At 43.0% G+C, this 21415-nt stretch overlaps 1 protein-coding gene across 5 annotated transcripts in view; it reads left to right on the top strand.

Annotated features, from left to right (window-relative positions):
* CDH7 (cadherin 7) overlaps positions 1-21415 on the top strand; it is a 120241-nt gene that overhangs the window by 53745 nt on the left and 45081 nt on the right. For 4 of the 5 annotated variants that reach the window (XM_053396614.1, XM_053396608.1, XM_053396612.1 and 1 more), the window contains one exon: positions 15427-15546. The exons of the other annotated variant lie outside the window; for it this stretch is intronic. In XM_053396614.1, coding sequence (XP_053252589.1) covers positions 15427-15546 — 120 coding nt within the window. The remainder of the gene's footprint in view (positions 1-15426; positions 15547-21415) is intronic. 5 annotated transcript variants of the gene reach the window in all.

The raw sequence follows: 21415 nt of genomic DNA on the forward strand, positions 1-21415 counted from the left end.
CCTTCCCACCAGAGCGGTACCTATTTATCTACTTAAACTTGTTCACAGATGCCATTTGTTTATCTCAAGTCAACAGTCTCTTGGTGTTTTTCAGAATTCAAGAGAATCCAGACTGTATCCAAACTTATTTCCCCTGGTAATGGCCATACGTAAATAGTTTGGCTGTATCTTTGGGTAAATTTATTCCCTTCATTGGTGCCCATCATTAGTCGTACACAGAGTAGAACCATTGAAATGAATAGTCATGTCTATTAAATTCAACGAGTCTACTCTGAATGACCAACACTAGGTACAATCTCTTGTGTTCATGTAACTGTGTTAGCAAGTAAGTCTTCCAGACTGCAGAGTGAGAATATAAAAATACCACATCAGAACAAACAAACAGTCTCCAGTTGCTGTGCACTGCTCTTGAAATCATTTGTCCCTGTAGTGACGTAAAGGAGAGTGGTTTGAAACACGAGTCAGGGGCAGAGGGGAGACAAGTAAATCACTTTTACTGCAATATGATTTTACTAAAATGTAAGCATAAATATTATTGCTGAGTTGATAGCTGGCTGTTTTCCACAGTCCTTTAACACAATGTCAGTGAAGGAAAAAAGGAGAGTAACCTCTGAAGGAAAGATGGAGATCAGTGTTTCTAGAGGGGGGAAAATCATGAGGGCAAGAAACAGATTTCTTAAAGCTGTTTCCAGCTGCACTCCATTAGAAGGCAAAAACTTGGATAATCCATTACTTTTAAGACCAAATGATTCCCCAACTTTACGAAGGCTTTATATTTGAACAAAGAAAACCCCAATGCTGAGATCTCTCTCTCTCTCTCTGTGTGTGTGTGTCTCTCCAGTGGCCTCTCCTAGGGTTAGGAAAATTTGATAGAAGCACCACACTTTAGGTTGCCTTTGTATTAAATATATATTGTTCTTAAATCTCTGAGATTTTTGTGTGGATTTGTATTCCCCGAGTTCAGCAGGGGGCAGCATAGGAAAGTATCTTGCTCCTTCATCTTACCCCCTGAAGAGGACTGCTCTCCAGCTTTCAAACCTTTGTTATTTTTCTTCCCTTTTCCTATGCTGATCTTTTTTAACTCAGTGCTTTAATCCCCAAGCCACATTCTCAACAGCAGTGTTTTTGTCGAAACCCAGAAACGTCTCTGAAATAAATATCATGTGGCCTTGAAGGTTTCATTGGGTTCCAAACACCCCCTTTTTTTGCAAAATAAAAAATAAAAAAATGAGGTTAATGACTCCATGACCCTCCATACTGTCTGTCTGCTGCCAACATGATTGGAAGCTCCACCACACCTTCTAAGATTCTCTACTTTTCCAACCATGATCATTTTAGGTTTCCTGTGCTGTAGGAGGGCAACTAGCTACAATTCCCAAAGTTCCCTGGGAAGGATTGTTAAAGCACTCTGGGAATTGTAGTTCTGTGAGGAGAATAGTGCTTTCCTAACAACCCTTAGCACATTTAAGAAACTGCACAACCATGGGTTCTTAGAATATTTTTTTATAGCTTATGAAGCAGCATCCTGCAATCAAATAGGTGTTTGATGGTCTTCCATTGCCATAAGCAAAACTAAATAGTTTTGTAAGTACTATACATATTTCAACAAATTTCACATTGTTAGAGGAGAGAAGTAAATTTTTGCTTTGAAGGCTCAAGTAGTGGTTATGAAATAGGAAAAACTTCCATTAAAATGCAGGAAACAAGTGTCTGCCAAAGTCCTAAGACACAAAATTAATGTGACAAGAAATCTATGGATCACCTTACCAAGTAAATTTGGACTTCTTGGTTGCCATACCAAAGCATTGGGAACTACTGGCCTACAATGGCTGGCAAGACATCTGTAGGGTTCCAACAGGAGTCTCCCATTCCTACCTGGAGATGCTAGAGATTAAACCAGTAGTGCTAGTCAGATGTTCTATGACTGAACTGAGACCCTTCCATTGATCCGGCTGCCTTGAACCAAAGTGGTATTGTCCAAATGTCCAAGGAAAGCAGGGATGCTTTGCTCTGGTTTCAGATGGATTTTGTGCCCACACTCAAGTCATGTTTGTTAGCTCATTGTAGCGCAAGTGGAGAAAATATCACAATAAATGCAACCGAACAGAGATTGTCCGGGTTGTACAGGGCCATTTACAGGCTGGCCCAAAGGGGGTGGTAGAACCAATGGTAGCTCGCTGTGACTTGTTTGCAAAGCATGTTGCAGATAAAATCGCTTGCATCCACCAAGATCTTGACTCTGCTGTTATAGCAGATGAATCTCATCGGGTGTCCAGAGCACAGTCTAGTCTTGTTGTGTTGGATGAGTTTCAGTTGGTAAGGCTCAAGGATGTAGACAAGGTGCTTGGGTCAGTCAGGGCGACCACCTGCACTCTAGACCCTTACCCCTCTTGGCTGATAAAAACCAGCAAGGAGGGAACAGCTGGCTGAGACAGGGAGGTGATAACTCCTTAAGAAACCTTCCCTGGATTTGGAAAACCTAGCTGACTACTGGCCAGTTGCTAATCTCCTTTTCCTAAGCAAGGTTGTGGAGCGAGTGGTTGCAGACCAGATTCAGGTGCTTTTGGAAGAAACTGATTTTCTTGTTCCATTTCAATTGAGGTTTTGCCCTGGTTTTGGCACAGAAACTGCTTTGGTCACCCTGTATGATTATCTCTGTCGAGAGAGAGACAAGCAAAACATATTCCTGTTAATTCTTCTCGACTTTTTACGGCTTTCTGTACCATTGACCATGGTATCCGTCTGAAGCGACTGCTCAAGCTAGGGCTTGGTGGCAGCATTTTGCGGTGGTTCCAGTCCTACTTGGATGGTAGTTCCCAGAGGGTGTTGCTTGGGGAATGCTTTTCAGCCCCATGAAACCTTCAATGTGGGGTTCCACAGGGCTCAATCCTATCCCCTCTGTTGTTTAACATCTACATGAAACCGCCAGGTGGGGTTATCCGGAGGTTTGGAATACGTTGTCAGCAGTATGCTGATGACATTCAGCTCTATTTCTCCTTTACATCTGCAGGTGAGGCAGTGGAAGTGCTGGACCAGTGTCTTGCCTTGGTAGTGGACTGGATGAGAGCCAACAAACTGAAGCTCAATCTAGATAAGACTGAGGCGCTGTTAGTGGGTGGTTACCTAGACCAGGTGGGTGGGAGATCGCCTGCTCTTGATGGGGTTACACTTCCTCTGAAGGAGCAGATTTGTAGCTTGGAGGTACTCCAGGTTGCTCACTGGAACAAGACAGTTTGAGCATATTACACCGATCCTGGTTCAACTGCACTGGCTACCAATTAGATTCTGGGCCCAATTTTGACCTATAAAACCTTAAACGGCTCAGGACCGCAGTACCTCAAGGACTGCCTCTTTCCATATGAACCTACCTGGACCCTGAGATCATCTTCTGAGGCCCTTCTTCATGAGCCTCCTCCTCAAGAAGTCCAGAGGGTGGCAACACGAGAATGGGCCTTCTATGTAATGGCTCCACATCTGTGGAATGCTCTCCCCAGGGAAGTTCGCCTGCCATCTTCATTATACACCTGTAGGCACCAGGCAAAAAGGTTCCTTTTTAACCAGGCCTTTGATTGATTTGATTGGCATCCTATGCCCTTTTAAAATGTGTTTTTTTTGGGGGGGTTATTGACTTGTTTTTTATTATGTATTTTGTAGTTTTATATTTTGATTTTATTCTGTGAACTGCCCTGAGACCTCCGGGTATAGGGCAGTATATTAATAATATTAATAATGTATTTAATAAATGTGGCCCTTTTTGCCCAACAGAGCCAGTGTGGTGTAGTGGTTAAGAGTGGTAGACTCGTAATCTGATGAACCGGGTTCGCGTCTCCGCTCCTTCACATGCAGCTGCTGGGTGACCTTAGGCTAGTCACACTTCTTTGAAGTCTCTCAGCCCCACTCACCTCACAGAGTGTTTGTTGTGGGGGAGGAAGGGAAAGGAGAATGTTAGCTGCTTTGAGACTCCTTCAGGTAGTGATAAAGTGGGATATCAAATCCAAACTCCTCCTCCTCTTCTTCTCTTATTTTCATTGAGGGGAGGGATGAAAGTGCAGTGAGATATGATCTTCTCCTCTTTCTGGGAGTTGTTGACACTCTTTCAAATCAATGAAGGAAGAGGCAGGCCTCAAGCTAGTGCAGTAAAGGTCATGTCTCTTATTCTAGTACAGCACAGATATTTCACTCAGGAATATCCTAAGCATATCTGCTTGAGGCTCAGCTGTTCTTCATTTGTGTTTGTGTGTGTTTGGCTCACTTCCTTGCATTTTCTCTTGCTCTTTGAAATAAATCAATATCTGAGACTGCCTTGTATGTCTGATCCTGTGCCAGTGAATGCTTAAGGCCTTGTGCCCTGTGGCTAACAACCGCACAGGCAATGTACTCTCCGAGCACCCAGGTAATCCTTGCATGATGCTAGCCATGGTGTTAAAGGCAGTTGTGCAGACTGAAGATTTTACACATGCAGGAACTGGGGTGGGAAGTCCTGTGGAGACAACCAAACATGTCACATTCAAAGTAAGTGTAAAGTAAAAGAAGCTAGACTCCTTCATAAACAATGTTTGAAAGTAGGTGGTAATTAAGCCATTTGGACAAAAGCCCCTATGTAGCTTCTTGTATAATCCTAGCAGATGTCTTTGTTTTGGAGAATGATTAGAACTTGAAATCAGCGGGCTTTTCAGCGAAGATTCATTTAAGCTGTGTGGTGCAGCTAGATGGAAGTTACTTTTATAGATAATTGGAGACACATCCTTTCCCTGATTTATGATGCTAACAGTTTACTATGGTTATATATGGCAGACTACTTTATTAGTTCTGTCGCACATACAAGTTATTCCTTCACAGTGTATATTCTTGTTCAGATGGTAAAACAGAGGGAAATTAATTCCTGTACAAAGGAGCAGCAAAAGGTGTATAAATCACCAGAAAATAAGGTTTAAGTGGGATTATATGTGGTGCATGGGCCTTGTATACTACGGCAAATTAAATCTACTTCAAGCTTCTTGGAATGGTATATTTAAATGCCTTTGGGGTTACCAGTGGAGTAATATTTAATACTGCATTAATATTGGATTAAGGATTTAGTACCATGAACTGCTTGTGTGGCATTTATCTTACATAGTCACATTGATTCATAGTTTATTTATAAGACACGGTTTCTAATTAAACATCTACAGCATTTATGAAATATTAAGGGGAAACAAAGTATCTACCTCCTATTTTGTTTAAAATTATATCCATGGCAAGGATTTTATTAATTAGCCATTAAGCATAGCAAAAATAATTTTCAGCCAAAATAAATTATGAAAGCATGAAAACTACCAATCTTATAGAGATGATTACTAAATTCTCCCCAGTTTTTTTGGTCCAGATTTTCTGATCTTCTTTGCAGCATGGCAGCAGTGCATTAGCAATCCACTATTCTTCCATTTAAAAATAAACAATTCTATCTGTAAAGACTGCTGTGCATGCACAGTTTGCCTGATATTCTTTTTCATCATGTCTCTCTGTTTCCCCTTCCCCCCTTCCACATTCCAAGTTCTCAATGTACCTAAATATCTTTGCAAATTAATTAAATACTAGACAAAGCTTTCTGGGTCATCTTGGATTGATCACATTCTCTCAACCTAAACTCTACCTCACAGGGTTGATGTGAGAATAAAAGTGGGGGTCACTATGCATGCCCTGAACTCTTTGGAGGAAGGTTGCAGTGATGTATTAGAATATAATAATGTGTTTTAAAGAAATGTTGATGGAATGTTATGTATGTTTCCATCACCATATATGTGCACTGTGATTCATTAATCCAAACACATGCTGGTGTAACCCTGACACCAAAAAAGACAGAAATGAACAGATGGAACTGAAAGCTGTGACAAAATGCATGTATGTTTGTTCTGGAATTAATTTTTGATTTTATCCCATGTAAAATAAGCAACAAGATAGATTGGAATGGTTAGAATGGTGACTGAATGAGTCTTGACCTTGACTGAATCAGGGTGACCTTTATCAGAAGAAAGAAGTATGGGTATATGTGCCAACCTATCATTCTTGATCTTTCAGCAGCTTTTGATACCGTTGACTATAGCATCCTCCTGAACTGACTCAGTGAAAGAGATAATGGGCACTGTTTTACAGTGGTTCAAGTCCTATCTCTGGGGTTGGTTTCAGGTAAGATCATCTTTTGGCTCCGTAGCTCTTGTGGCTATTTAACATCTAGTTGCAGCCTTCGTTATTATGAGATTTGGGGTGAACTGTCATCAGTATACTGTAACATCTGCACATCTCTGTAGTGTCTAAATCAGGAGAGGCCTTGGAAGCCTTGGGCCACTGCCTGGACTTGGTGATAGGCTGGATGAGGGTCAAGTCTGAATCTAGGCAAGATGAAGGTTCTGTGGGTGAGAGAGTCAGTTGTCTTCTTTGGATGGTGGTGTACTTCCCATGTACTCCCATGAAGCAGATGGTTTGTACGTTAGGGTGCTCCTGCATCTATCCCTGTCACTAGAACTCCAGGTGACCTTAGTAGCTAGAAGTGCCTGTTGACCAGCTTCAAATGATAAACAGCTATGGTTGTTTCTGGACTGGGATAGACTGACTACTGTCATCCATGCAATTGTAATCTCAATATTGGATTATTGCCATTCACACTATATGGGACAGGTCCTAAGGTTGGTCCAAAAGCTGCAGCTACTGCAAAACGCAGAGTCTTGACAACTCACTGGGACAGCAAATTGCTACCATGTTACACCACTGCTGAAAGCATTTCACTGGCTGCCAATTAGCTTCCAGGCTAAATCCAAGGCACTGGGTTAGCTAAAGGATTACCTAAAAGATTGTCTCACCCCTTATATGCCCAGCTGATTACTATGCTCTGCAGCACAGAGCCTCCCACAGTCATTATCTCACCAGAATGTCCATTCCATAGATTGTCAGAATTTGGCCGTTAGTGTGGCAGTAGCTACCCTTTGGAACTCCTTCCCATAACATATCAGACAAGCACCAATTCTATTGTCTTTTCGGGGCCTGTTGAATGTTTTCTTTTCTTTTTAGCAAGCCTTTGAAGTGGAGATTCTTATCCCAGTCTGCATTGGATTTGAAATTATTTTTATATATGTTTTAAATTGTTAAATCACCTTGGTATGTTTCACAGAAAGCCACTCATAAAGGAGATAAATAAAATATGCAATATCTACAATCACAAATATACATTTTGTGTAAGCATGGTGATTGGCCATGAGATTACTTTTCCATGATGAAGAGTCAGCACTTGGATACAACTAAGAGAAAATTAAGTATGCTTAAGTACCGCTTCACTCAATATGCCAGCAAGTTTGGAAAACTCAGCAGTAGCCAGAGGATTGGAGAAGATCAGTCTACATCCCAATCCCAAAGAAGGGCAGTGCCAAAGAATGCTCTAACTACCGCACAATTGCACTCATTTCATATGCTAGCAAGGTTATGCTTAAAATTCTACAAGGAAGGCTCAAGCAGTATGTGGACCAAGAACTCCCAGAAGTGCAAGCTGGATTTTGAAGGGACAGAGGAACCAGAGACCAAATTGCAAACATGCGCTGGATTATGGAGAAAGCCAGAGAGTTCCAGAGAAACATCTACTTCTGCTTCATTGACTATGCAAAAGCCTTTGACTGTGTCGACTACAGCAAACTATGGCAAGTTCTTAAAGAAATGGGAGTGCCTGATCACCTTATCTGTCTCCTGAGAAATCTCTATGTGGGACAAGAAGCTACAGTTAGAACTGGATACAGAACAACTGATTGGTTCAAAATTGGGAAGAAATGGAGGCAGTGAGAGATTTTACTTTCTTGGGCTCCATGATCACTGCAGGTGGTGACAGCAGTCACGAAATTAAAAGACGGCTGCTTCTTGGGAGAAAAGCAATGACAAACCTAGACAGCATCTTAAAAAGCAGAGACATCACCTTGCCAACAAAGGTCTGTATAGTTAAAGCTATGGTTTTCCCAGTAGTGATGTATGGAAGTGAGAGCTGGACCATAAAGAAGGCTGATTGCTGAAGAACTGATGCTGGAGGAGACTCTTGAGAGTCCCATGGACTGCAAGAAGATCAAACCTATCCATTCTTAAGGAAATCAGTCCTGAGTGCTCACTGGAAGGACAGATCCTGAATCTGAGGCTCCAATACTTTGGCCACCTCATGAGAAGAGAAGACTCCCTGGAAAAGACCCTGGTATTGGGAAAGATTGAGGGCACAAGGAGAAGGGGGCGACAGAGGATGAGATGGTTGGACAGTGTTCTCGAAGCTACCAGCATGAGTTTGACCAAACTGCGGGAGGCAGTGGAAGACAGGAGTGCCTGTCATGCTCTGGTGCATGGGTCACGAAGAGTCGGACACGGTTAAAGGCCTATACAACAAGTACCACTTCAGTTATTAAAATGACAAACAGCCACGACTAACTGTGGCTTACCAAACTTAACTATACGTAACTTGGAGGCTGGCCCATTAGGGCAAACAAGACACTTTCCCACCAACTTAAGTCTGCTCTTAGCCAACCCCCAGCTGTCTGCCTTCCTGCATAACAGCCAGTTTAGCAGGGTGGAAGTGTCTGTCAGCTTCCAGTTCCTTTGTCTTGTTGTTACCCATTTATAATTCAGCATGGAGGACAATAGGGATAAAAGTAGAATTAGTTGGCTCTGCCTCTCATTGGCTCTTATTCTTCCTGTCACTAGCTCTGGCTCCACCTACTGCTGGCCTCCTTGCCTTTGATCCTACCACTTCCAATGTACAACTATCATATGTGACAGTTTATCCCTGTGTATAAGTGATTTCTGTACAAAAAACAATGTTTGATGACTGCCTCACCTTCAGTAAATATGTATGTTGGTTTGTGTATGTGTGGATAACATGCTGAAGTTCACTTCTTATTCAGTGCTCCACTGAAGTGGTATGTCAACTACAAGTTTTTAAATAGAACCAAACCACTTCATGCATGTGATAAATTCATGCTTCTGAACCATGTAAAAATACTGAGGGCTGGGGAGTAAAAATATAAGGTTCTACCTTCTTCTTTTCTACAATGCCAAAAAAGGATGGTGAGCCACATCCCAGGGTTTTTTTTTAAAATAATAATAATAATAATAATAATAATAATAATAATAATAATGCAGAATAGGTTGTTGACAGCACAATCGTATGCATATTGACACAGAAATACGCCTCATTGAGTTCAGTGGCATTCAGTGGTAAGTGTTTATAGGATTGAAGCCTTAGCCCTTTACGTGATAAGCTCACATGAACTGCTCAGTTAAAGACATACAAAGGGTCCATAAAAGTTAAAGGGACCCCTGACCATTAGGTCCAGTCGTGACCGACTCTGGGGTTGCGGCACTCATCTCGCTTTATTGGCCGAGGGAGCCGGCGTGCAGCTTCTGGTTCATGTGGCCAGCATGACTAAGCCGCTTCTGGCAAACCAGAGCAGCGCATGGAAACGCCATTTACCTTCCCGCCAGAGCGGTACCTATTTATCTACTTGCACTTTGACGTGCTTTTGAAATGCTAGGTTGGCAGGAGCAGGGACTGAGCAACGGGAGCTCACCCTGTTGCGGGGATTCGAGCCGCAGACCTTCTGATCAGCAAGTCCTAGGCTCTGTGGTTTAACCCACAGCGCCACCCGCGTCCCTTTCGAGAAAGGGTGCATAGTTTGCCAATTCTCACATTATGCAAATTGTGACTTTGCAACACATTTTAAAAAAAATATCAGTGGAACTTTTCCAGGAAAAGTTATGCGTCAGTGATGGTGCTTCTCTGAAGGAGAGGGAGGGATCTATCTGGCCCACATCTGTGCAGAATCACATAGAAGAGAAGAATGTGCAGAGAGTTATGTTGCGGAGCTGGTTCAGCTTTCCCCTAACTTTGCTGTTGTAATGACACAAGGGGAATGTGTGTGTGTTTTCCAATGAATGACAGAACGACCCACCAATTAGTATCATGCTTATTGCAAATGTGGGCATTGCTTTGTGATTGACACAAGGGCCAGCCAATTAACACTGTGCAAAACTCACTTCTCACAGTGGAAAATAATCTGTCACAGCCCAGGGAAAAGGATATTGATATGTGCAGGGATTTCTGTAGTAGGCTTATTGTCAAATGTATGTATATATCCTTTGCTATATACTTTGTTTAGAGTTGTCTATATTAGGAATATTAATAGTTGTTTGTGCTCCTTATTTTGTGTTGTGTGTGTGCATGTGAATAGTTTGGATTTACTGATTGTTCATGACCAACTAATCTAGGATTCCAAATTAATCTGGTTCAGTAGTACTGAACCAGTGTTTTAGCACTGGCTAAAACAAGACCTGATGAACTTTGCAACAGTTGCTTGGCATGCTGTGAGCAATAGTACACAAGCATATTTCTACTCCTCCGAGACAGAGTGGAAAAGCAAAGTAATATAGTCTCCCTGCACTGAGTGGTGTGTTTTGACTTCCTAACAAGTGTGTAGACCTACACACTTCATTGTGGAGGGTGATCCATAAGTATCACCTTTCTAAAATAGCTTCTCTTCCTGCACACACTTCCATGTTATAGTCTTCTCTCATACTTGTTCCACCTCAGAATGCATTTGGGAAGATTGCTGATCAAAAGCATTTCCCCTCCATGTGATATGCAGACACATACAAATCAGTATGGAGTGGTCTGCTCATGTGACCTTGGCATAATATCACTGCAACTGGATTATTGTGAGAAGGTAAAATGAAGGTTGCAAGGTTGCCTGTTGAAAGTATAGTAAAAGTGATAGTGGAAAATAGCACTGGTGAGAGACAAATGAGCTGTTTAGGCATTGAAACTCTTCATTTCCTAACCACTCATCAACTCAGAAGTAAGTTCCATTGAATTCCTATACTTATGTACCTGAGACTTGCAGCCTGAATCTCTGACTCTGTTTTTACTTGTTATAACTTATTTTTTGTCTGTGTTATGTTAATGCTTATTGCAGTCTTTGTAGTCTTTGATCTGATAATCTCTGATGTGGTAAATCCCCTGGTAGAAAGGTGCTATAGGAATGCATATAGGAAGGTGCTATAGGAATGCAGGATGGTGCTTCTTCCTACAGCAAGAATGGTGAACTGGGGGCCCTATGGATTTGTTAGTGATGGAAGTTGGCATCAAACATTTCCACAAGGCCACAGGTTCCCCACCCCTGGCCTTTAGAAATGTCTGTGGCACTTTTCAAATTCTGCATGCTGTGAAATACAGGTCACCACTCATGACAAGAATTGGAAGCTGCTGAGCAAGAATAGCTTGATGATCCTTCAAGAAGAGCATCAGAGAAGGGAGTAGGCTGGGCTAGTTTACTCCTTTCCCCTGCCTTCCCCCTTGCTGCCCATCCTACAGCATTTGATCATTCTTCTGGGGACATTTTGTGTTCTAGTTTCCCTTGTATATGTGGGAGCAACTTTTCTATGAACAACTCCTACATAGCTGGGGGGAAACCCCAATGTTTAAATGAGCCAGTCATTGGGTAGGGCCTGATTGCAAATATTTCCCACAGATCAGCACCTTCCTCTGGCTTACTGCTGAATCTGTTGGACAGCGCCATACAATTTTCCTTTCCCCTCTTGCCGTTGTACTCAAATCCTGCTTGCTTGTTTCCTACCGGCATCTGATTGGCCACTATTAGAACAGGATGCTGGACTTAGATGGCCAATGGCCTGATCCAGTAGGCTCTTCTTATGTTCCCTTGTGTCTAGAAGAGGTTCACTCAAGACCTCCCCAAGCATTGCACTTGTTTTAGATTTACATTTAAATCATCACCTTCCACATTTTCTGTGTAGAAAATCCATATTTCCCACACGTATCATGCAAAGAGGTTTGGGCAATCAAAAGATATTTTAGTAACTCCATTTTTTTATTTGACCCCTGGAGTTTAGCAACTGTACTGGCTTCATAATATTGTCTGCAAGAGAAACACCTGGCATTAGCAAGCCAGCAGGATTTACAAGCCACCCCTAGTGGGCTTACAGAAACTGTCATTGCAGTTATGTATGATTCTGTGGTTCCCTTAAGAATGATCAGCAGTAAACATAGAGCTTACTACAGGAGGAATTTGTAAGGATTGTTGTCAGTAACTGCAGGTCTTGAGAGTTCAGTTAGCACTTCCTGGAGAGATTGTACATTTCAACATGACAACACAGGTATTCAAAAGAATGAATTGAATGAGCTTTAGTAGCTTCACAGTATAGAGCCCCTTACCATGATCACTACAGAGAATATAGCAAATAAATAGATCCAGTTTAAAAAGTCACAATTTTGCTGGCTTAGATAGATTTTCATTTTCTTGTCCAGTTCCCAGAATGGGAGAGTTCCAAGCCAAAATAGTAATAATAAAGTATTACATGCTATCACTGCTTTTTAGAATAAATAAATATATAAACCTTCATTGGGGACACTCTGGATATGTTCTGATGTACCCACTCTTAGACCTTTTAAAGAGGTGTTTTCTATCAGAGGGGAGAAACATTCTGCATATACTAAAAAAAAGGACCTTATATCCTTACCCCACCCCTTTTAAAAGAAGTTAGATCATCTTGTAAAGGAACAAACATTTTGTACATGTTTAAAGGCTAGGGTCTTTGGGAAGGGACACTCTGGACATGCTCAGAATAAATCAAACTTGAGTACTCAGAGGTACTTAAACTGCCAGAATAACATGAGAGTGCATTTGATATTGCTAAGTTTGGGACTCGTTGCATATTATGCACACTCTGGAGAAAAGCATGTTTGCCAGTGCTCATTGGGAGAGGTTTTTTGTCACATTGTCATAAATCTTTGCACTTATTTCAAAATAATTTTCACACAAGTTTTGAACACCAGGGAATTGCTGCTATTCCCTGTCATACCAGGGAATTGCTGCTATTCTTCGGAACTTCAGTAGTGCTTCCCCCTGATGTGCTCTGAATTCTTCAGGTGTCCTGTATAATCTTAGGACCCCAATGACATGGGATCTGTGCACCTCAAGGACCACCTCTTTCTGTAGATTCCTCTCCACAAACTACAGTCAGCATCTGAAACCCTGCTCCAGATCCCTTGATGGCAGGAGCTTGACTGGCAAAAATCAGGGCCAGATCTTTTCTCTTGTGGCATGCCTTACCAATTGAGGAGTGTTACCAGATTGCTTTATTTTTGCTGGTGCATGTCACCGTTTCAATTGCTTTTTTGGGTCTTGTTATAGGGGCTTTGCTTTGATGTCCATATTTGTGACGTGCAGGGGGAAGTGCTTTGGATTGCAAAACACCTTGAGTGTCTTTGAAAATTAGGCAGGGTGAACATTTTAACAACAACAACAACACTGCAGTAGCAGATGTCAACAAATAAGGCGTCACCCTCTCCTTGAGAAACACATATTCCTCAGATCAAGGTCATTCAGCAAGTTCTTCCCTTCAGAGCTGAGCTTTCCTCATTCCCATTCCCCATGTTCTTTGAAAGAGGAAAAAGCATCATGTATTTCCTGTGCTGCTGGCAGTGATAAGAGCCTTGCTAGTGAAGTTAATACAATTAGACACATTTGCACAATAAAGCATAAGCAGTCCTGGCTATTTACTAAATTATATTGTGAGCAGTTCATTAATTAGAGAATCAGACCAGGACATGACTTTCATAAACTTGTTAAATTGGCTTAGAGCTACACCCATTATGAAGTTTTAATATCCTATTTAGTATCCTATTTAAATAGGTGTACAATTCTTTGGATTTCAGAATCTTTAAGGCATTTAGAATGAAGGTAAGGGCTTCAGAATGAAGCCTGTGCTAATTTGTGTTGAGATGGGGAACCATGGTTTCTGTGGATTAGCAGTTCTTTCATTGTAGACTGATTTGGGATATTTGACCCATCCAGTACTTGACCTTAAAGGAGGCAATGATTACTTTATTTTCCTGAGGCTTATCTTTAAAAACAAACAAACAATTTTTATTGCTTTTTAAACAAATACAAATACAATAAGCATTAAATATTTATCCAGTAGTACAGCTAATGGTGTTTGTTTTATCCATTGTCTCTAGACTTCCATTTAAACATTCAGCATTCAAACATATTACTTTAATGTAACCTTGCCACCTAGAATATTGAGCAGACCCCCTTCTTTAACTATGTTAATGATCAAAATCAGAGGAATACTTTATTGGTCACTGAGACCATTTTTACCCATCCCCACCCCCCAAACCTGGAAACACTACTGCATTACATGACCAAAAACCATGGAAAATTCTTACCGAAAAGTCTGCATGCATAAGTTAATGTGATTTGTCGAAATCTACACACATATGGGAATACTTTTATTGAACATTGTACATGTGCTGGCATATGCAATTACGTTTATAGTGTAATATATGAGGAAGCCCTTATTAAGCAAAAAAACTAGATACAACAATTTCCAAATGTAAGAGCTTTTTTATGTTTTCCAATTTCATTACTCACCAAAGGGCAGTGAAAGTATATTTTTATTATAAACTTAACATTTTTTATTATTATTAACGATTTACTGCTTCAGAATAGGCATATGGGTTTTCAGAGAGAACAAAACCTCCTTTTTCTGCACGGTGTGAAAGGTCAATATTGTGTTTAGAATGACAACTCTCTGGTTCCCTTCTAGAAAAATTCACAGCCGTACCTTTATAATGAAGCTGGTAGCACAAGTCAATTTCTGAGTGAATAAATGTTTACATAGTGAATTACTTCTAGTCAAGGATTGCCTTGTTTGTAATCTCATCAGAGAGGCCAAAGGTTAAGTGTTCACAGCAAATTAACAAACACCTCACTCCAGTCATGGTCTGGGGCAAGTCACCTTGACACACAGGTGACTTGAGGAAAGCTTTTTCATGCCATTCTGTTCTCATCTCCCTGTGGAGTCATGGAGCACCGAGATCATTAAAAGTCGATCAAATCAGCACTTTTAGCAGAGGATGGGAAGAATTTAACGGCAAGAAAATAGGTTTAAAGGCTTATTAAAAGCTCAGCGCCTCTCTATTTTTAGAGGATCAACCGTTTCTGGGGGGTAGCAGAAGTCATTTAAATTGCAGCTACCATTTTACATCAGAAGCCCCTTTACTTTTAATGATCCTCATGCAAGTCCTGCCGGTGATGACTGAATTCACTGGGTTGCCTTGGCAGGCGGCTGAGGCACATTTTCTATAGCAGCAAATGGAAGAAATAATCTAATCCCATCACTACCATTTCTTACAGAGATGGGGAACTTATGGCCCTTGAGTTGTTGCTGAACTAAAACTGTCAACATCCCTGAATCTTAGCCATACTGGGAGTTGAAGTCTGTTACCAAGGCTTTTCCTCCCCCAGCCAGAATGCCATTCTAAGAGAATGAGGGAGATGTTCATGGTGAGTTCCAGCACCTCTTTTTCTATAAAAATAGCACTAATTATTACTCCTCTGAACATTTTCACAGGAACCTCCGTGGTACAAGTAACAGCTACTGATGCCGATGACCCTACATATGGAAACAGTGCCAGAGTGGTCTACAGCATTCTTCAAGGACAGCCTTATTTTTCTGTGGAACCAAAGACAGGTAAATGCTCTTACACTTCCCATATCTACAGCTTTTATCAGGGAAAACTGAAAAGAACCTCCAGAGTTCTCTGACAGAGGTGCACTCTATTTGACTGTCACTGTAATCCCATGATGCAGGAAAGTAGGGCTGCCCATGTTCACCTTGTGAATGAATGCATGAATGAAACTTTATTTGCATCAGCCGTCGGCGATAGCAACAAAAAACATTGCGATATACTCAGAACAAAATAAAAAGTCAATTATATAAAACACAGTTTAGGGTCCTGAATTAGCAGTCAAATAGTGGACCTTATTCTGATTGCCCCAGCTAGAAACCTTGCAACTTTTGCAGTCATCTGCTCCTCTGGCTCCACGAAAGCCAGTGTGGTGTAGTGGTTAAGAGCGATGGACTCGTAATCTGGTGAACCGGGTTCACTTCCCCGCTCCTCCACATGAAGCTGCTGCAGTGGCGTAGCGTGGGTTGTCAGCACCCGGGGCAAGGCAAGTAATTTGCGCCCCCTAACCCGTGGATTTGCGCCCCCTAACCCTAACCCCCAGATGTTGCGCCCGGTGCGGCCGCCCCCCCTGCACCCCCCACGCTACGCCACTGCTCTGCCCCACCAGGAAACTATTAATAAAGCAGTAACTTTTAAAAAGTGTTTAGTACTCTGACTAAGAGGAGCTTGGTACGTTCTAAGCTTAGCAATACGCACCTTCTCCACAGCTGTAAAACTTATCTTCAAAGGGGGTGTCTGTGTACGCTAGTAGCAAGCGGATGCTGTGGGCAAGCTGAAAGAAAGGAAAGAACAATAAAAAGGTATCGCAGCAGCAGTCAGCATCTAAGATGGAGGAGGAGAGGGCAGAGGGTGAAGAAAGAGCTGTGTGTGAAGGAGGGGGGCTTTCCTCATCCTCTGGGCCCCCTGGAAAACTCAACAAACCTGCTGTACCTCCTGGAAATGGGAATGGGGAATGCAGCTGAAGGGGACACAACTGTGGGCACCCCAGCAAGTACCATCTGCCTTAGGCCTAACCATAAAAAGCAAGTCCAGAGGGAGACTTGAAGTCCGCAGCTTCCAGGAACTCTTCTCCTGGTGAGGCATTTCGGGGTGAACTGAGAGTTTGACCCCGAGTGAGAACCGAGAGGCTGTGTCAGAAGGGAAATGAATGTAATTTGTACTAGTGGACCCCTAGATGCCTGTGGGAAACCCGCAAGCGGGATGTGAGCCCCAGGGCCCTCTCCACCCCCCGCCCACTCGTGATTTTCTGCAACTGTTATTCAGCAGCATTCTTCCCTCCAGCTGTGGAGGCAGAGCGCAGCCATGGTGGCTAATCGCCATCGCCAGCCTCCCACCTTCCACGTGCACAGAGCGGTAGAGTCCTAACAGCAAAACACGCAGGCAAGGTAGGCGTGGACGAAGCAGAGCTCGGCAGGTGGGAACCGCTCGTCCAACGATCCTCCGCCGCGGGCGCCCCGTCGAGCTCCGCTCGCGCGAAAAACGAGGCGAGGCGAAGGCCCGTGGGGGGGGGGTGCACCTCAAACTGTCTCGCAGGACCTGCCGGCCTTTTGCAGGAGGCAGCAGACACGTGGAGCAGCCAGACAAAAGGCCTCTGCCGAGCTCCGGCCGCCTTGCCCCGTCCGCTGCCCCGGAAGATCAGCTGGGGACCTCCAGGGCAGCCCCTCGACGGCAGCGCAGCTTCCCAAGGCCCGGGGGCTGGTGGGGGCGGGACGGTCTCTCGAGCTCCTCTGGGGAGCTTCTCCCTTCTCGCCTTAGAAGCCGCTGCTGCAGCGGCTGCTCCTCCTGCGAGCAGTGAGTGGAGCGCAGCCGCAGCGGCGGCGGCGGCGGCGGCGGGGGGTGGGGTGGGCGCAAGGCTGGCGGTGGCGGCGGGGAGCCCGGCGGAGGAAGGAACTTGTCCCTTCCCTCTGGACTCGCGCCCCCCCCCAGATGTTGCGCCCGGTGCGGCCGGCACCCCTGGCACCCCCCACGCTACGCCACTGAGCTGCTGGGTGACCTTGGGCTAGTCACACTTCTCTGAAGTCTCTCAACCTCACTCACCCCACAGTGTTTGTTGTGGGGGAGGAAGGAAAAGGAGATTGTTAGCCGCTTTGAGACTCCTTAGGGTAGTGATAAAGTGGGATATCAAAATCTAAACTCTTCTTGATCTGCCAGGAGAAAAGACACTGTGGCAGTGGCTGGGTGACCCAAAATGGTCAATAAAAGAGGCATGATAATCTCATTCCTCAGGTCTTTGTAAAGAGTGCATGTGAGGACGGCATGCGCCACTGATTCAGTGCTGCCATCTCCGCAGGGACATATGTGTTTTTTGTGTGGAATCTGTTGGAATCGTCCCTCAAATACAGCCAAATTATTATTATTCTCATTGCGAGAAGTGAGGTTACAGGGAACCAGACAGAGGGCCTTCTTGGTAGTGGCGCCCACCCTGTGGAACACCCTCCCTTCAGATGTGAAGGAAATAAGCAGCTATCCTACCTTTAAAAGACATCTGAAGGCAGCCCTGTTCAGGGAAGTTTTTAATATTTAACACTGTATTGTTTTTAACACTTGATTGGGAGCCGCCCAGAGTGGCTGGAGAAACTCAGCCAGATGGGCGGGGTATAAATAAATAAATAAATAAATAATAATAATAATAATAATAATAATAATAATAATAATAATTATTATTATTATTATTACCTTGTGTTCACCTTGTGTGCTCCCTCTGCCCCACTTTGTCCCCTCCGCAAGCCTATTCATGGTCATGGTTGCAGTTCTTGGAGAGAGTTTACATGTGCTTGGCAGACTGCCTTGCTGCAGATGTGTCCCCAACCCCATGGGAAAGGGCTGTCATAGGGGCAAACAGGGCAAGCATGCAGGGCCCTGCTGTCCAGCATCCTGCAGTTTGAATCATCTGAGCATGGACATCCGAATAAAGCTTAACTGAACTCCAGATTGCAGGCAAAGGCTGTCATCTAGTAAAGCTGTCTGTGGATAAGCAGACACATAAATGGCTGTGAAGGCTAAATGGGACCGAAATGGAAGAGTATTTTGTATTATTTGTTGATTATGGCTATTTGGAAAATACATATCACCCAATTAAACATGGTCTCTGGGTGGTTCACAATTATTATTACTTAAAAAAAACACAACCGGTCAGATACAATCAAAACTTTAAAAAAAAAAATCAATAGGAAGGAACTATATCAGCTAAGGATCAGTGTAAAATCAGCATGAAGCCATCATGAGGCAACATAAAATCAATAAGAAGGGGGGGAAACCCAGCATCTTTGAATATCAGATGCAGGAGTCAAACAGCAGGGAATTATCATCATGTCCTTACTTCCAAAGTTATCTTCTTGGCCATTGTTGGAAATGGAGTGCTAAACTCAATAGACATTAGGCTGATTTGGTAAAAAAATTCTTATCCTCTAATGCAGGCTTTGCCTGTGGATACATTTGGAAACCTGAGAAACTGTGGCAAGCAACCTTGCAGCTGCACACACCACATATTCACTCTTTCTCTCCACACTCACACACACACAAACAAAATCCAGTCCCCAGCTGTGACCTTCCCCACACTCAAAGTCAAAACAACTGTGCCACAGTTAAGTTTGAAAAAGATTTGTCTACAACTGGAGGCTTCTTTTAAGCCTGATTGCAGCAGTGGAGCTGGGAGGGACAGGGTGCTGCAGTCATTGGGGTGGGTAAGTCCAGTTGAGGTCAATGGGATTTACTCCCAGGTAAATGTGTATAGCGGGACACAGGTGGCGCTGTGGGTTAAACCACAGAGCCTAGGACTTGCCGATCAGAAGGTTGGCGGTTCAAATCCCCACGACGGGGTGAGCTCCCGTTGCTGAGTCCCTGCTCCTGCCAACCTAGCAGTTCAAAAGCACATCAAAGTGCAAGTAGATAAATAGGTACCGCTCCGGCGGGAAGGTTAATGGTGTTTCCATGTGCTGCTCTGGTTTGCCAGAAGCGGCTTAGTCATGCTGGCCACATGACCCAGAAGCTGTACGCCGGCTCCCTCGGCCAATAAAGCAAGATGAGCGCCACAACCCCAGAGTCGGCCACGACTGGACCTAATGGTCAGGGGTCCTTTTACCTTTACCTAAGTGTGTATAGGATTTCAGCCTTAAAATGCAGTCTACTTTTCTTCTGAAAAGTAAGTCTCCTTGGGTCTACTGGGACTCACTGCCAGGTGTGTGTAAGATTGTAGCCTTTATCTTGAGGAAGAAGCCACTGGTCATTTTAAAACTACCTTGTCTCTTTTGGCATGAGAGCTGTTGCAGAGTGGGAGGGAATCAAAGTTCTCACTGTGATTGTGGCTCTCTTTCCCAATTGACATGCATGGACCGTATATTTGGATATGTGGAATTTATAGTCTAGATTTTATTAGATGTGTGTTACTTCAAAACAGTATGGGGGTTTTAATGTTCTTACTTATGTTCTTATTTCTACATCCCTGAAATGTGTTGGGTTTTTGTAATAACAAGTATATATTTGAAACATGTAAATACTTGAAATTATTTGTATTCATCTCTACCTTTTCCCCCCATTGTGATCTCATTCATTTCCCCAGCTTTATTTATCTGCACTCCAGCAGGTTTCCTGAGACTTTTTTTTAAAAAATCTTCCAAATATTCTAAGAGGATGGGTTTGGGGTTTTTATGTCTTATCTTTGTGAAGAGTTGTTTGCACTTCAGAGTTAGAGTCTGCCTGAGTTCTACAGTTTGCATGGTACAGTTTTCAGAGGAAATTTCCTACATTCAGAATACTGTCCAGTATTATTATTATTATTATTATTATTATTATTATTATTATTATTAATAATACCTTTATTGTCAATGTACAACCTGTGTACAATCAAATTAACAATGAAATTAAAATGTGGCAATGTTTATGATTATCTCTTAAGTAAAATATCTCCCTTAGTCATTGTGCCAATTTTGAGCACTCTGGAATCTCTTCCTTACAAATATTCACCTGTGCAAAATGAGTAAGTGTAGGGTTCTCTGATCATACAGACAATCAATCATGTGGAAATAGCCCTCTGTGCATACCACTATATGTACAGGGGCTTGCTGCAAAGATAATGAATGTGCACCCATCAGTGGTGGAACCTGTCACTTCCATGCTTTTCCCTTCTGCTGACCCACATTGATTTTGCACAATGAATGTATGCAAGGGGCTCGCAAACAATTGATGTGTGTCAATGCTAAAAGGGTTATGGGCCACATTGCCATACTGGGTCATTGGTCGTATCAAAGAGCAGACAGTATCATAGGCAGAAGCAAGTGGGAATCATGAAATAGAGCATGCCAGAACATTCTAAGGTCAAGACAAAAGATCAGAAGCCAGGGCTGCCAAACAGAAGCATAAATCATTTGGTCCAAGGGTCAAGTTTCTGGTGCTTTAAGACTCACTTTCTGCCTCAGAACAGCTTTTCTCCCTTCTCGCCTTACTTTCTACTCAAAGTTTGTTTGCTTATATTAAATAGATAAATATTTTTATTTAACAAAATTTACCGTATATACTGCTTGATTGTAACAAAACCTCTAAAATCTACTATTGTTCTTGTTAAGTCTCAGCCATCTCTCTCTCTCTCTCTCTACTTTCCTTCAACATCTCCTCTGGCTACTTTTCCTCAGCATGCAAGGTGTTGCTGGTGAATGCATTGGTCAAACCAAAAGGCTGTGGCATGGCTGGGGGCGAGTGAAGAGGGACAGGGCAGGCTGTGACTCTTGGACCTACCTGACCATGGCCCAAGGCCCACTGGTGACTCCCAGACCACTGTTTGAGAAACACACACAAACGTGTGTGTGTATGTGTGTGTGTGTGTGTGTGTGTGGTATTATTTTCCCCAAAGTAAGGTTATTCTGAACATGACATTGC

The sequence above is a fragment of the Podarcis raffonei genome, chromosome 7 (genome assembly GCF_027172205.1).
Source record: "Podarcis raffonei isolate rPodRaf1 chromosome 7, rPodRaf1.pri, whole genome shotgun sequence".
Classification (NCBI taxonomy): domain Eukaryota; kingdom Metazoa; phylum Chordata; class Lepidosauria; order Squamata; family Lacertidae; genus Podarcis; species Podarcis raffonei.